The sequence below is a fragment of the Hemicordylus capensis genome, chromosome 5 (genome assembly GCF_027244095.1).
Source record: "Hemicordylus capensis ecotype Gifberg chromosome 5, rHemCap1.1.pri, whole genome shotgun sequence".
Lineage (NCBI taxonomy): Eukaryota > Metazoa > Chordata > Lepidosauria > Squamata > Cordylidae > Hemicordylus > Hemicordylus capensis.
The window spans coordinates 64,028,592-64,045,806 of record NC_069661.1 but is presented as its reverse complement, the minus strand read 5'-3'; the positions used below and the strand labels follow the sequence as shown (position 1 = coordinate 64,045,806).

At 40.5% G+C, this 17,215-nt stretch overlaps 1 protein-coding gene across 6 annotated transcripts in view; it reads left to right on the top strand.

The window, feature by feature from the left end:
- SH3D19 (SH3 domain containing 19) overlaps nucleotides 1-17,215 on the top strand; it is a 124,343-nt gene that overhangs the window by 89,557 nt on the left and 17,571 nt on the right. For all 6 annotated transcript variants that reach the window (XM_053256388.1, XM_053256387.1, XM_053256391.1 and 3 more), the window contains 6 exons: nucleotides 5,475-5,733; nucleotides 7,396-7,464; nucleotides 7,578-7,718; nucleotides 8,920-8,992; nucleotides 11,902-12,032; nucleotides 15,276-15,334. In XM_053256388.1, coding sequence (XP_053112363.1) covers nucleotides 5,475-5,733; nucleotides 7,396-7,464; nucleotides 7,578-7,718; nucleotides 8,920-8,992; nucleotides 11,902-12,032; nucleotides 15,276-15,334 — 732 coding nt within the window. The remainder of the gene's footprint in view (nucleotides 1-5,474; nucleotides 5,734-7,395; nucleotides 7,465-7,577; nucleotides 7,719-8,919; nucleotides 8,993-11,901; nucleotides 12,033-15,275; nucleotides 15,335-17,215) is intronic.

The window sequence follows — 17,215 nt, the reverse complement described above, 5'->3', positions numbered from 1 at the left end:
TTCTCTGTGAAGCCATTTGGAATAGGAGAGAATATTCTGTTTCTCTTCGGAAGCTTCAGTTTTGTTTCCTCGTGCAAGCTCAATTGACCTTGGAAGATGATTGTGTGAAAAATAGGCTGAGGCACTGCATAGCTCTGGGCTCTCAAGTTAGGAGGGATGAAACCAGCTCCTCCCACAATGTAAGACCTAGTGTTTGGAACAAGTAAATCATTCAGAAGCATCTGGCCTTACAGAACCAGGGATTTTATCCACAAAAAGGTGTTGGAAATTCTCTGTAGTGAGAGAATCCCTTTCTCATTATAGTAGAGTGCACAGAGGCACAACACAGCGGAATTTAGTTAGGCATGCGTGTATGCTGAGAGTAAAGTAACTTGGAGCCAATTCATAGTCTCAAATCAATATATAAGGCATTTATTAAGGAACTCCATTCTAGATAGGAAAGTGAGGAGTTAGGATCTCTAATCTATCTATCTAGCTGGATGCAGATGGATTCTGCATCTTCTCTGCACACATGGTGCAGGGAGAGAGGCTTGCCATGTTGCAAGGTAGAAGGGCAGGTAGGAAAGAGAGAGAGGAAGGAAGTTAATCCCTGAGATCAGCAATCTACATATCCAAAGGGATAGTGTCAGAGCAGTGGAGAAGGGTTGACCAATGTCTTGACCCTCTAGCCCTCTGACTCACTAGTCTGTCCTCCACTGTCTGAGACAAGAGACAGCGCAAAGTCCTTTAACTTCCAACACCCCCTCTCGATGTCTCGTGACTCAGTTCACAAGATTCATTTTCTCTCTCAGCTTTTCAAAGCGGGGTCTTGGTAGTGGCTTAGTGAGTATGTCTGCAAGCATTTCATTTGTTGGGCAGTAGATCAGCTTGATTAGTCCATCCTTCTGCAGACTTCTCACTACATGGTACTTCACATCAATATGTTTGGTACGCCCCTTTACATCTTCTTGTTTGGAGAGTTGAATGCAGCTTTGGTTGTCTTCATACACTGGTATGGGCTGTGGTACATCTATACCTAGGTCTTTCAGTAGTTGACACAGCCATTGTATCTCGTGACAGCCCTGTGCAGCTGATACATATTCTGCTTCAGTGGTTGATGATGCCACTATGTCTTGCTTTGTGCTTGACCAGCTTATGGCTCCATCTCCATAGAAAATTATGTGACCACTGGTGGATTTCCTTTCTGTTAGGTCTCCACCCCAGTCTGCATCTACGTATGCTTCTAGTTTTGGTTGACTGTTAGCTGGCAGCTTGAGCTTAAAGTGTGCAGTACCCTTTAGGTACCTAACAAGTCTCTTAATTGCATTCCAGTCCTTGACTGTTGGTGATGCAGTCTTTCTGAAAAGTAAGCCAACTGCTGTACTAATATCTGGCCTAGTGAGTGTACTAATGTATAGAAGCTTACCCAATGCTTCACGATATCTATGGTTGTCAGATAGTGGCTCAGTTTGATCTTCTTGCTTTATGTTGTTCACTTCCATTGGAGTTGGTGTAGGATTCGCATTTTCCAGTCTGAGCAGGTTTATCAAGTCTTTAATTTTCTGTTCTTGGTTGATGAGGAAACTTCCATCTTTCTCTCTTTGTACTTGAATGCCCAAGTAGTGTGCAATGTTGCCAAGTCGCTTGACTTCCACATCTCTGTTCAGATGATGCATTATTTCCTTGCTATCATCTGGATTTTCATAGGCAAGAATCAAATCATCAACATATGCCAAAATGTAGGTCCACTTGCACCTCGTGTATAGGCAGGGATCTGCGTTGCTTCTTTTGAAGTTTGCTTGAAGCAGCATATCATTTAGTTTTATGTTCCATGCTCTGGCAGCCTGTTTTAAACCATAAATGCTCTTTTGCAGTTTGCATACATAGTCCTCTTTGCCTTTCTCTAAGAAACCTGGTGGTTGTTGCATGTAAATGTCCTCTTCTAGTTCGCCATGCAAGAATGCAGTTTTCACGTCTAGGTGTTCAACATGCATTCCTTTGCTAGCAGCAATACTTAACAGAGTCCTTACTGTGGTATGTTTAACCACTGGTGCAAAGCCTTCATCAAAATCTTCTCCATATTTCTGTGAATATCCTTTTGCTACTAATCTGGCTTTGTAGCGCTGAATCTCACCATCAGCATCATGTTTGAGTTTGAAAACCCATTTGCAGCCTATAACTTTCCTTCCTTGAGGTAACTTAGTAAGAGTCCAGGTTTTGTTTTTCTGTAGAGCCTCAAGCTCTTCAATTGCAGCTTGTTTCCACTTCTGGGCTTCTGGTTGTGGTAGCTGGGATATTTCCTCCCATGATGAAGATTCTGGTTGTTCTGCTGTTCTTGCAAGGTAGGACAGTCTCGGAGCTGGAACACCTCTGTTTGAGCGCGTTGATCGCCTCACCTCACCCTCTGTGGTCCCTTCCATTACCTCGGGTGTGTCTGGTGGATCACTGGGGGTCTCTGTGTCGAGTGTGGTTGGTTCTGGATCTGCTGTCTCCTCCTCCTCAATTCCTCTGAGATCAGGAAGCATAATCCAGTCATCAGGGTGTCTGGTCTGGTTGTTTGCTTTGGTGTAGGCCCCCTCTGAAGGTGTAGCTCTTTCATTCTACACCGCTCTGTTTATGGTTATCTTGTTGGTGTCAGGATCCAGAATTCTGTAGCCTTTGGATTGTGCTGAGTAGCCTACAAAAATCCCTTTTGTGGCCCTACCCCAGCTTAGTCTTTTTTTCCTTTGGGATGTATGAGTAAGCCGTGCTTCCAAAGACACGCAGATGCGTCATGGACGGCTTATGACCATGCCAAAGTTCATATGGTGTTGTTCCTATAGGCTTTGTGTGCATTGTGTTTTGTATGTATGTAGCAGTCATGATGCCTTCTCCCCAGAGTTTCTGTGGGAGGTGTGCGTCAGCAAGCATGCATCTTACCATGTCCAGTAGACTTCTGTTCTTTCTTTCTGAGATTCCATTTTGGGACGGGCAGTAAGCTACCGTGGTTTGATGCACAATTCAATGTTCTCTCAGGAACTGCTGTGTGGCGCTGGACATATATTCTCCTCCATTGTCTGTGCGCAGGATCTTTGGCTTCCAGCCAGATTTGTTGCTTGCCATGGCTACATAGTCCTGGAGTTTCTCAAGTATCTGTGATTTCTCCTTTAATAGAAACACACACGTGTATAGTGAGAAATCATCTGTTATTGTTAGAAAATAATTTTCATTACCTATGGTTGCTGGTAGTGGTCCAGATATATCGCTGTGGATCAGTTCTAGGGGTCTTCCAGTCCTCCTTTCACTCTGCTTAGGAAATGGCTTGTTAACTAATTTGGACTCAAGACAACAAACACAGTTAGTTACAATGTCACATGATACAAAATCTATGCCATTAGCTAATCCCTTTCCCTTCATGTTCTGGATTGACTCATAGCTCCTGTGTCCTAGGCGTCTATGCCACAGTTGCAAGCAGTTTTCATGCAGGCATGACTTAGCAAGGTTCACTTCATTAGGCTGGTATGCCTCAGGTTTGGACTGGGCTGGTCTTTCTCTGTCTGCCTTCGATACAGATTGCTCCTCCACACTGTAAAGACCTTTGGATTTAGAGCCTATAAGGCAAACTTCTCCATTCTGGGTAACAACACATTGTCCATTTTTAATATACAGTTCACAGCCTTGTTTCTCTAGCTTGGATATTGAAATCAAGGAGCTTGAGAAGTCAGGGATATACAAAACATCTTTAAGAAAAAATGGTTTAACAGATCCATCCAGTAACTTGCAATACAAAATTCCTTCGCCTTTCTTCTTTGCTTTAATTGTAGTATTATTGCCCAAATAAACAGTCTCTTCAGGAATATCAAACAGTTCAGTATAGAAATCTAAATTATTTGATATGTTAACAGAAGAACCAGAATAAAAAATGAACGTTTCATCGCTTTGCATCAAGTAAACATTAAAGCTTTTGTTCGAATATCTTTCTGTAAAGTTAAAATCCTGATTTACATTCCTCTTAGTAAAATCAATCCTTCTTGTCTTGGGACAGTTCGCCACCTTGTGGCCAAATTGGTTACACAGAAAACATCTAAAGGCATTAGTCCCAGTTGGCCTCATTTCAGGAGCAGTCTCCCTGCTGGTGGTCATGTGACCTCTCTCTCTGGGCTGAGTTTCCTTGGCAACGAAGCCAGATCTCTTTGTATGTAAATGTGGGGGCCCCATGCGGTTTCCTCTTGCAGCATTCCCTCCCCACCTTGGGTTTCCTCTGGAATGGCCAATTGTTGCTTTAAGAGCAAAGTTACTTGCCAATTCACTTTCATAGCGTGAATTCAAAACTTTCCTTCTGTTTGCTTCAGAAGATAATGTATGAAACCAGCTCCTCCCACAATGTAAGACCTAGTGTTTGGAACAAGTAAATCATTCAGAAGCATCTGGCCTTACAGAACCAGGGATTTTATCCACAAAAAGGATCACAAGAGCATCCACAATATGTCAGTTTCAGTACGCCTGGCATCAGTGGATCAACTATCAATAGCGCATCTCTAGTTTTTTTCTGTTTCTCCTAGTACAACACAGCCCAAAAAGGGGGGCTGCTGCAACCCTGATGTAATCGCATGTGTAGGGCTGTCTTCATCTGAACCTGCCCCTGAGGATTGTGGTGGGGGATAACTATTTTCCCAGTGTACCCCTGGCAGAGGCTCTGAAACAAACAAGCCAGACATAACCCAGGCACCACATTCACAAAGGGAACTATTGTCATCTGTGTTTGTCTTGGATGGACAGAAGACATAGGTTTTGCATGCATACAAGAAGTGTGTGCCCAAGGATAGCTGACAAGAAACCAAACAAAAAATGTGATGATTGTTGGAGACTGGTATGTAGAATGCACTTGATCAGCTCCTAAACTTGTGATTATTGCCTCTAGGTCAGTCACAGTGTGTCCTTTCAGCTGAAATGCTGAGAATTAAGATGCTGAAGCATAGGTTCTCATTAGTGTTGGGTTTGAAAAGTCCTTTCTTCTTAGCTAATTCACATTCTCAGTGAGCTGTGCAGCCACACAGGGTGCCATGCTTGGGGTTTGGTGGTCATCCCTGCACTCCCCTGAAGTGAGGGAGGAGGGCCTACAATTATTGTAGCTTGTGTGATTTGGAACTGCGGGGGAGTCATCCAGTGTAACCAGTGGGGCTACTTGGGAGTAGAAAGTCCTACTCAGGAATAAAAAAAATCATGACTCAGGATCAGAATTAATGATGGCTTGTTTAAGTGAAGCCTTAGGAAAAGGCTTAAGAAAGACAGCAACCGGCAGGTTGTGTGTAATAAAAACTGATCAGCAGGACCTGAAGTCTTTGTTCAACAGATGCTGCTGAACAAGCCTGATTATCCAGGCTTTCATGTATTTGAAGTTCTTGAGATTTTTAGGAACTTAAAATAATCTAGTGCTACTGTATTTTTCTACACATCTGAATTCATTACATTTTCTATTATATGGTTCACTTTCTTATTCTTTACTTAATCTTTAGATCTGTTGAGGGGAAAATCATGCCAGTGCGGCCTCCCCCACCAAAGGGTGCACCAGGAAGGCCGCCACCACCAAAGTCCACCAAGTCCTCATCGCAAATGAACAACTTTCCTCGCTCATCATCTGACATGGTCCTCCATAAAAAACAAAGTATTTATGGATTAGGAGTCAAGAGGTCAAAGAGTCAGGGTATTAAAAATCAAGATCCAACATTACCTCCTCGACCTAAGCCAGGTCATCCTCTCTACAATAAATACATGGTAATTATCTTTATATATATATAATGTGTGGCAGCTCTTGCGAGAGTTCGAGCAGCTACTGGTGGCGAGCCCCTGGTGGCGCAGTGGTAAAACTGCCGCCCTGTAACCAGAAGGTTGCAAGTTCGATCCTGACCAAGGGCTCAAGGTTGACTCAGCCTTCCATCCTTCCGAGGTCGGTAAAATGAGTACCCAGAATGTTGGGGGGCAATATGCTAAATCATTGTAAACTGCTTAAAGAGCTTCCAGCTATAGAGCGGTATATAAATGTAAGTGCTACTGGATAGCAACGGGGATGGGTGGAAAACGAAGAAAATGGTGGTGGCAGCTGGCGGGGAAATGAAAGTGTGGCAGGCAAAGATGGGGGGAGGGAAGGAAGCTGGCCGGCCAGGAAGAAAATGGTGGAGGAAGTAGCGGGGCGGGGGGAAGCAGAGGTGGGAAGAAGACGGTGGCAGCAGGGGTGGTGGTGGTGGGGGATGGTGGCAGTGGTGAACAAGGCGCAGATGCTCTGCGTCCAGTTCAGCTAGTATAATAGTAATTTAATAATAATGTTTTATCACAGAAAAATAAGGCTTATCACACTTCTGAATAAAAAGGAATACGTACGTAAAGACTATACCCATTAAATCTGATAAAGTTCAGCAAATGAAATACGAGAACTACCAAATGTATCCTAAAGGATGTTTCCAAACATTGTTTCTAGCAAAAATGGCAGCATCAAAGCAGAAAGTATTTCAAGTAAATTCTCTTATAGTGGGGCATGGAACCTCTCTTGCGGTTATGGTGTGTTAGTTTCTGTGTTACCCAGATTGATCCTGGTAATCTTGCCTGGATGAGTAACTGTTGATTTGAATATTAGTATCCTATACCTTCTGTCTTACACATGGGATCTCCAAGGAAGCTAAACAATGAAATTAAAACAATACAATAACTCCTATTATAATAGAACAGATTAAATATAGCTGAGCTAACAACAAATGATTTAAGGAGAACAGAGCAAGAACATAATTTTTACCTCGAGACTCAATGCACAGCAAAATAAAACAATTTCCAGAAATTTAACAGCAGAGATTATTACATTTCCTTAGGCAGGGCATTCTAAAGGCTGGGTGCCATCCTAGACAAGGCTCTGACCTATGTATTCACCATCTAAACTACTGGTGCAGAAACACAGAGTCCTGCAAGGACACTTCAAAAGATCTGATCATTTACCTAAATTAATATAAATAACTAACCTGTTAAAGGCCATAACTTTCAGACAGTCTTAAACCCCAAGATCTCATTTTAAGAGATCTTAAACCAGGGCTGCTCAACTTCGGCCCTCCTGCAGATGTTGGCCTACAACTCCCATAATCCCTGGCTATTGGCCACTGTGGCTGGGGATTGTGGGAGCTGTAGTCCAAAAACATCTGGGGGGCCTAAGTTGAGCAGGCCTGTACCAAAGAATACCAAAGCCTTCATTCATTTGAAATCAGTTGTCTATTGGTACTTCCATAAAATGTGCTTTTAAATTTTTCATGCTGTTGATTGAATGCAAAGGATATAAATGTCCATTAATACTGAATAGCTTCCATTTATTTCTTCATAATGTGTGATGAAACATTGAACAGTTTAGTAGACTGACAGAAGCTTTTTTTGACTGAAATATGAATAACTTGTCTTAAGCTTCCTGTGCCCCATGGAATTGCCAAGGAAGATATTTCTCCCCAAAGTACTGGACATCTCTCCTGTAAGGTAAAGCAGTTTGTTTCTCATGGGTATGGGTGTTTGTGTATAAACACATGCAGCACATTAAACCATCAAACTTCCAATGCAACAACAATAAATAATGACTTTGTACTTCAAAGCGTGGAGACGTACTCGTGTTGATGGACCATGTTGACAACAGTTGCGTTGAATGCCAAAAGGGAGAAGAAACAGGCAAAGTTCAGTTATCCCAGATGCAGATAATAACTCCACTGGATGAGAGTTCAAAAGGCAGACAAAGGGTATGAATTTTAATGTATGTACCAAGCACTGCATATCAAAAAGTGAGCTAGAAAACTGATACAGTATTATGAGTTTACATAGAGAAGGCAGCTGCCTATAAATTTCTGTAGTACACAGCATACGTTTTCTTTAAAAATAGAGTCCACATCATTGTTTGTCATTGCAATGAAAAAGCAGGTGGTATATGCCAATCCAAAGCATTATTTTGCTGGTATAATATGGGGACTATTAAGCATTTCATAATTTTGGATTACATGTATATTTTCTCTTTCAAACACATACTAGAAAGCATTGATCTGTAGCCTTTAACAAACAAAACTGATAATAGTGCTTTGAAACAATCGGCATCCTGTGCTCAAATTCCACTAGGGAACTTAGTGGCTTAGTAAAGATATAATACTACCCTGGATTTGCGCTGTGTGTACAAGCCCTAAAGGCTTGCTCACTCACTCCCACTTCTTCTCGCTTCCTCCACACAAGAGAAAGAGAGCAAAAACCTTTGCTTTCATGTTAAAACAAACTGCATTTCTGCATTATGAACAAATTTGGGAAATTTCATTTTGTGAACTAATTAGAGTTAGGCTGTGTTCTAATTCTGGTTAGTTAACAAACTACAGTTTCCCAGGTTTGTATGTAATGCATAAATATGACTTTAAAAAACAAAGCAAAAGCTTTTGCTTTCTTCCACCTTATGTGTAGGAGGGGTGGGGATGTGGTAGTATGGGAGCCAGCCATACCCTTAGGCTCATTCACATAGTGTTAAACCATGATTTAGTACTGTGTCAGAATTGTGCCTGTGATGCTGATAGTGTTGTAGAGTTAGCATCTCTGAGAATTAGTTTGAAAAGTTTCAAATGTGTAAAAAGCTTAGACAGGCACACATCTTATTTACAGTGACAAAGTAGCTGCGTGCACTTTCCAAAGAGGTGATTTTGTTTTCGCTGATGCATGTACTGTGCTACTCTAAGATCATTGATTTTCGATGGGATCAGGCAGTTTTTAAGTCTGGATTAACTGAGAAAAGAATCAGATCCTGCATTTCATGTCTAACAGGCAGCTTATTTGAATTTGGCATTGAACTACATAAATCAGTGAAGGATATATTTAATTCAGTGATGAATACTCCAAACAAAAACTTAAGAGTCCAAAAAATAATAGAACATCAAGCATCATAATTTCCAAATCTACTGTGTTTTTAAGGATTCAGACAATATGCGGAAGGTTTCTGGCACAAGTGTTCCTCATGCGGTTGTGCTGCATGATTTTGTAGCAGGTGAGTACAGATAAGCAATGAACAAATTTAAATTAAAGTTCTTATTTCTTTTTGAAGCATGCATTGCAGGCTTTAGTTTGATTCCTGAATCCCAGTTGATATACTGGAGGATGAATTCCTCATCAGTTCATGGAAACTGATCTCTGGTTCTCTGTCATGCCAGAGTTAGTGTGTCAGTTTAACAGTTCTAGGCTTCTAATTGTCTGGAAACAGAAACAGACTTGGGAGAGATGCCCTTTATCCATTATTTTTTACTGCCATAATTTGCTTACAGTCTAGGCAAGCATGGCTGAAGCTTTTGCTGTAATGGTTACAATTCAGTGACTACGAGAAAAGTCACGAGGGTCGGGGGCGTGCATGATGGGAATCAAGAAGATGGGGCTTATAGCTGACAAGACCTCTCAGCCTCAAGGCAGCCATGGGCCACAGTGTCTCAGTGAATCACCTCCATGGAAATGGTTTACATATAAATTCACAACTGCCCCAGCCTGCTCAGCCAGGGGAGATTTCAGACCAGCAGTGGTTCAGCTAGTGAATGCAGCTTGCAGAGGTTGAGGTATATAGCTGGATAGGAGCGCAGGACAAAGGTAGAAATAGGGAGTTCCGTTGCTCCAACTCTCATATGAGTTATTGCACTTTGTATCTCATAATAGTAATTATGTCAGCAAATGTGCTATGGCTGAATGTAATGTTATGGCACTTACACAATTCAGTTTTTGGCTTAAATGGAGCACTGCAAAACAGTAGATGTGCTGGATCCAAACTTATTCCTGCTCAATGGTGTTTGTGCCTATAATCTTTTCTGATCCTTTCCCTCACTACAAGCCCCTGAGTCTCCCAAAAAGCTGTTCCTGAGACTTGGGAAAACTCTTAAGAATAGTGGAGATTGTCACATGGAGAGTGCAAGGGGAAATCCCCAGAGAAACTGGCTGCAAGCACCCTCTGCAAGCAGTTCTCCTTGTCTGCTTTCCAGAGATTCCTTCTCCTCCTTCCTGCATCCCCCCCCCAATGTTCCAAAGGGTGTTTGACACTCAGGAAGGACTTTGGGGGATAACATGGAGGGGCTGCAGTGAAAAGGAGAAGATGCCTTGTGCAGGTATAAATCTGGATCCATATCACTGAGATTGCCTTTTCAGTGGTGTCACCCTGTTTATGGAATAACCTCCCCAGTGAGGCTCACCTGGCGAACAAAAACAAAAGTTCTTTTAGATATCAGGTGACTTTCTGTTCACACAGGCTTTTAAAAACTGATTTTAAAATTGATTTTTAAAAATAAGTTTTTAAAATGTTTTGTATTGCATTTTTAATGTGATTTGTTTGTTGTGTTTTATGTATTTTTATTGGACATTTTTTAACATTGTGTTGTGAGCCGCCCAGACAACAATTTGTTATGGGGCGGCTAACAAATAAAGTTAGCTGTTTTGTATTGTTGTTATTTCTATTGTTGTTTATTATATTCTGAGCATGCTCACTCGAATCTTGGGACAGTATGAGAAAGTGAGTTTAAATACTAATATTTATCTTGGTCCATCAAGGGAGGCCTCTAATACAAGGAGTAGGCCACAGAGAAATTGTTGTTAAATTTATATACTGCCTTTCATAAGAAATCTCATGGAGGTTTTCAACATAAATTTTAGAAATCAATGATAAAATCTATAAGAATTAAAAATACACAACCAATTAAACAATAAATACAGATCACAAAAGTAGCACCACCAGCAGAAATAGCACCCTTGATGGGTCAAAGACCTGATTTAATAGCTCTACAATTTCCTCCAGGTGGGAGGAAAGAGCAGAGTGATGGGGGTACAGGCAGAATTGCAGCCAGCTGATGGTTATGCCATCCTGCCCAGCTGGAGATGAAACACATGGAGGTTTAAACAGGAGAAGATTGGGCAGTCTCCTTTTCCTTTAAAAAGGAATAATGCATTATACTCTGCTGATAGTTACAAACTGCCAGCTTTTTCGGACTTCCTGAAGCCACTGTAAGCCTTTTAAAACTACAGATGAACCCCGTTGTCCATAGGGGTTATTTTCTCTGCTACAACCACAGATAACGGAACTACGGATAATGAGTCATGGTGTCAATGGGACGGGGGGGGGGAGTGTTAGGTTCCTTGCAGGCGGAAGGTAAGTCTAAAAATGGCTAAAATCTTGATAAGTTACAGAAACAAAGTGCTGTACCGTGCTTGGCAGGTCTCCAGATGTCCATCAATGCCCCTACTCAAGGCCTTATTCCGCTATTTTTTGGTGGAAAATCACTATTATTATTATTATTATTATTATTATTATTATTATTAAATTGAAAATGAGCCACAAAATGGCTCCTGTGTGTGTGTGTGTGTGTGTTTGTGTGTGTGTGTGTGTGTGTGTGTATATATATATATATATATATATATATATATATATATATATATATATATATATATATGGTTGTCAGAAATTACCTTGGAGGTTATTTCTAGTCTCCCCAAAACCATGGATACGTGGAATTTAACCATTCCACGTATGCCAAAGTCAGATGTCAATTACCTGAACACAGATATGCAAAACCATGGATGTTGGATCCGCAGATAGCGAGGTTTGCCTGTACTGGAAACCACAACTTTGGAGTGTTTGTGCACCATGAAAATCTAATGTTTGTCAGGCAGCTATATATAGATAGCTAGATCCCTAGAGGAGGCAGAAGGTGCAATCAAAAAGGTTCCTGTGACTGTAGCAGAAATATAATAGCCCACATTTGCAATAGCCCAGTTATCTAATACACTTGGATACAAATACCCATTTGCATCCAAGTACCTTCCTGGATTTTGCAAGCTTCAGTTTGTTTTTGCATATAGTACTTGTATTTGCCTTTGCACTATTCACTGCACTATATTCAATACCCTACAAATATATATTTTCCACAGAACATCCTGATGATTTGGGCCTCAATTCAGGGGAAACTGTTTATCTTCTGGAGAAAATAGATGATGAGTGGTACAGAGGAAAATGCAAGAATCGCACAGGGATATTTCCTACCAGCTTTGTCAAAGTTATTGTAAGTAGGCCACTTCCAGTGATATATAGTGCACTCCATATGCATACACATTCCAGTTCTAATTTAATTTCTCCCTTGTGCATTTTATTGAGTATGCCATGTAGATAAATCTTGCTTGAGTGCATAAAGCACATATCAACTTGTTTGTGAGGTACAGCGAGTCTGCTTAATCTTGCAATTCTGCCGAGCTGTTTATGGGCATAATTTTCATGATAATTTCAAGTTAAGTGAGAACACATCCTTTATTTACTTCAGCTGTGCTCATAAATAACCTCAGGGCATATTGTGCTGTTGTTCATCACAGCAGTTTTCTTTTGGAGTTTCTTCTTGGTGTATCAGATAAGATTATCTTCTACTGCTACACCTAAACATTATAACTCATCAAGAGCTTGTGTGTCTCAATGTACTTCCTTGGAAGAAAATGGGAATTGTATAGGGTTTCAGAAAGGGTTCCTTTGCAGACGACACTGTGCTTGTACATAAAGCTGGATTCTTGGATTCCACACTGCAGTGTCAGTGTCATTCCATGAGAAATGACATGGATTTTAAGACTCCTTTTTTGTGTGTAAGGACGTGCTCTGTGACATCTTTGAAACACTATAAAGGAAACTTCAGAACTACTTATCTACTACTTGTGTTGCTAAACCTATTAATCTCCGAGAGAGGATTTGATAATCTTAGAAAAAAGCAGGAAGGGACAGAAAAGTGCCTTCCTGTCCCTTTAGGAAGTATGCAAAGCTTTTTCTATCTGATTATTAGTTCTGCAAGGTCCAGCTGTTTAGCAACTATCTTGTTTTGTTCTTGTGGATCATGTGTCTGAAAACAGTGATCTATTGCAGCAGTAGGCATGGATGGCATGGCAGTGGCTGCTTTATCCAGTATTCATGAAATGTTTTCAAATGTTTACTGAAGGAAGAAATTACTTGCTGCTTTTAGAATAATTGATTTTTAAATGACATGTTTGACATCATCGCAGGAGAACAAGATTACAACATGTCTCATTTGCATAGATGATGTCTTTTCAGACTTATAAATATACAAAGCACGTAATATGTTTTGGAGTGAACAGCAAAGCAGAATGCTCCAAGGATCTACATGTGTCATAGCAAAAACTGGCTCATTCCATCTCAGAATGTTAGAATTTGTTGGTCATATTTGTGTGGAACTCAGGAGCTATGAATTGTGAACAGAAGAATCTCTGAAACTTATGTCCCCAGGAAAATGTTTGTAATTTGAAATAGGAATTAGATGCCTATTCCTCACATGTTTTCTGTCTATCTTTCTAAATGGATACCTGTTATATGACTGTAACAAATAAATAAAATACTCACCTGGCTGAGAATCAGAACTCACTATGCAGAACAGCAGTTAATAGATAGCAGACATGGTATTGCACCTATGAATTTGTTAAGCCAGAATACATGGTTTTAACTCATTTTAAGTCTATTTGTCCCAATTGAACAATTCTGTGCCTTTGTATGCACAGAGAGCTTCTCCATTCCCTTCAATAGAGCAGGAAGCTTTACACACGCAAAGATATGTACATGTGGAGTTGCACTCTCCATTGAAATGAAGTGCAGGCATTAGAATGCACATGGAGATAGGGATCAAAGGCATTAACTTCTGTGAAACTGAATCACCCAAATACTTGCGTTTCAGCAATTTGAGGACTGAGCTGCAAGTCTTGGTGCAGTACCCAGTCTGTTTCATGGAGAGCTTCTCCTCCTATGCTCTTTGGAAACTTGCAAGACATGTGGTAAGCTTATGCCATCATCCCATGCGTGTGGAACAGCTTTGAGGAACATTTGATGATTTAATGGCAGTGCTCTAATGGACAGCTGTAGCTGTTCACATACTCATTTCCGTACAGCATGTATCTTTTCAGCACAGGTTCAAAAGTGGATGAAAAAATGCACCTAAATTTTAAGTTCTATCACAGTTCTTAACTTTATTAAGTTCTGTAAAGGAGAGAAGAGCTGGTCTTGTGGTAGCAAGCATGACTTGTCCCCATAGCTAAGCAGGGTCTGTCCTGGTTGCATCTGAATGGGAGACTTGATGTGTGAGCACTGCAAGATATTCCCCTCAGGGGATGAAGCCACTCTGGGAAGAGCAGAAGGTTTCAAATTCCCTCCCTGGCATCTCCAAGATAGGGCTGAGAGAGATTCCTGCCTGCAACCTTGGAGAAGCCGCTGCCAGTCTGTGAAGACAATACTGAGCTAGATAAACCAGTGGTCTGACTCAGTATATGGCAGCTTCCTATGTTCCTACATGCGAAAACCATGTATGTGCATGTAATATACTTGTATGTTTATAACCAGCTTAATTACAAAAATTAATCCATTTTATTAAGTCCCCCAATTATCTAATAAGGAAATAACATATGTTGAAGTGGTGTTTGCATGGTGAGATATAAAGTTATTCCAACATGTAATGTAAAATAATAAGTCTCTCCTGCTGACCTTTATGGGAACCTTTACAAGCCCAGTAAATCAACCTGCAATCAACCCATGCAGGATCCTAGGACTGTACTCAGATTTATTTCTCGCACCAAAACAGAATTGCAGCTATGCTGCGCAATAAGAAATCTGGTGCTGGGTGGTTATTGCTTTTCAATAAAAGTTTATAACTATCTCCTTGCTTTTCTGTGGCTGTTTATAGCATTACCTTCTGAGTATACTCTCAAAAACATAATATTGAAGCCTCTGAGGACTTATTTTTACACCCAACTTCTTGAAGTTCTGCTTTTGTATTCATAAAGTAGCAGAATTGGGACATATATTTATTTCTTTTGGCTAGCCAATGTGGAGATCCAGGAGATCAAAACCCTGGAATGGATATGTCTGATAAGAATTCTGACTATTGTGACATGCACTAGCATTTAATACCCTGTAATATCAATAAGGAGCAGGAGCCAAAGGCAACAGCCTGCAGTGACACTCAGTCCTGATTTTACCAGTCATACATACAACCGAGACGACTATTGATATTGAAAGATGCTAGTAGTAAAAGAAAAATCTAATGGGTGTTTTTTCCAGAATACTGAATCCACAAATGATAATGAAACAAATCCCTTCAGTGTGATTGGTGACTACAATTATGACAACTGAGTGTTGCCACATGAAGGTGACAACTGGAACTGCAGTTTAATCATGCAGGTCTCTATGTAAAAATACTTTGCTTTGAAAGCTAAGTGGAACAAACAGCTGAACTGCAATTTAAATTTTCATGATTTCTCCTTCCTAGGTTGATATTACAGGAGAAAGCAACAGGAAGAAAGTGCAGTTTGCATCATCAAATATTACGTAAGTTTCAGATAGCATCAGAAATAAACATGCAAGGTGGAATGCAGAGAACCAAGAGCAGAGTTCTTCTTGCACAATGGAGCTTTCCCACTGCATCCTTCCTGCTGCAATGCCTTGTGCTCCCCCACAAAAGCTGCTGAAATGACACAAGATGTCTGTTGCACAGGAAACTGCAAGAGAGTGGGATTGGCAGAAAACAGAGATACCCTGTTCTCTTCAACAAGCAGGGGCCTTCCAGTTATTCAAGGGTTTTATTGAATCCCACCCATAACCTGGAAACCGTGCAGCCTAATACAATAGCTTCCTTCATTAACATACAAGTGCTTGCAATAAGAAGTACAGAATAATGTACTAAAGCATATTATAAAATAGATTTAACCGGGCAGTTGCTGGAAGATCTCTGACAGATATGCTCCCTTAAATGTTTGGAGTAAGCCATTTTAGCAAGTCTGATTTAGTGGGAACTAATTCTACGTGAGCTTGGGCTGCTTGGTTTTTGCAAAGCACTTTTTAAATAATCACTCTCTTCTGATTAATTCAAAACCAATTACAGCATAAGGTACAAAACAAGAATTTTTTTGCATGTGGAATATAAACATTAGTTTGACAACTAGTGATTAAAAGAACTGGCAGATACTATTCCTTCTCCTCAAATGACTCTTCCAAGGATTGATATGCTAAATGTGGAGTCTGTGCTTGCAACATATAGGCAATAAAGTGTATGAAGGTAAAGAATGGTAACTAATTTTGATCAAGATTCCCATCAGAATGAGTAGTGGAAGGAAGATAGCAATTGCAAACTTCTAATGTATTTGAGACAGCTGCTTAACAAAACAATTCTATATTGAGCCTTATGGACCTCTCACTTCAAATATTGCTACATAGAATTTTTACATCCAGTTAAAGTAATGAATTAATTGAATTCAGGCACAGAATCTGTAATGATGACAACATTATTATTTTTAAAATAATCAGTCCCACCCACCCCTCAAGAGATTATTTATTTTTCTCCAGTAGTTTGCAGAAAATTAAATTAATACATACAGTAATCATTCAGTAAGGTGATGGGAACATTTGTCTTCTGATAGCCCTTTTTATTCATTATCAGAATTTCTACTGTGAGAGGAAAAAAATATTCTGTCAGAAGGTTGGGTATTTTATAATGGTTTTATGTTTCAAACAGACAGAATAAAAAGTGATTTAAGCTATTTCAATTTATTCTGAAAATGAAGATAAACTACCTGTTGCTTGGCCATGAAAATAATATTTCTTTTAATAAGTCATCTTGGCTTATTCCTAACATTTGTAGTAACAGAAGTTCACTGAGAACTTACTGTACTGCTAGAATCTCCCCCCACTCACCTTGCAAATGCTCTTTCTCTCCCCCCACCCCCAGCCTGTTCAGTAGAATATTTATTTGTATTCTAGTCCAAGATCTAGTGGTTTTGCCAAACTTTGCATTTCCTGGTCCAGAAAAATGAACCTCATGGGCTCATAATGCTTGCTTCATATATGAGGCAAATATTATGATCCCATACTTCTTCTCTTGTTTAGATTTTAATCCAAGCCGGGGGGGGGGGGGATTCAAATCCTTCACCACATCTACTCACCCATCTCCAAGATCTTCTCCCTCCCAGGCATGCACAATCCTCCAAAGCCCTCCTCTTTTTCACATTCTTACCGGGCTACTGGCTTCAGTGGTGGCAGCGTGCTCTTCCCCACAAGTTGTTTAGCATACCACCATGTCATGCACACAGAGATCTTGTGGTGTAGGACCAGAGTTCTCAACTAGGTAAGCAGGTGTCGGGGAGGTTGGAGGAAGGATTAGGAAGGTGGGGTTGAGATAAAAGAGGCTTCTTGGGAGAGAGAGGCTTCAAGGCT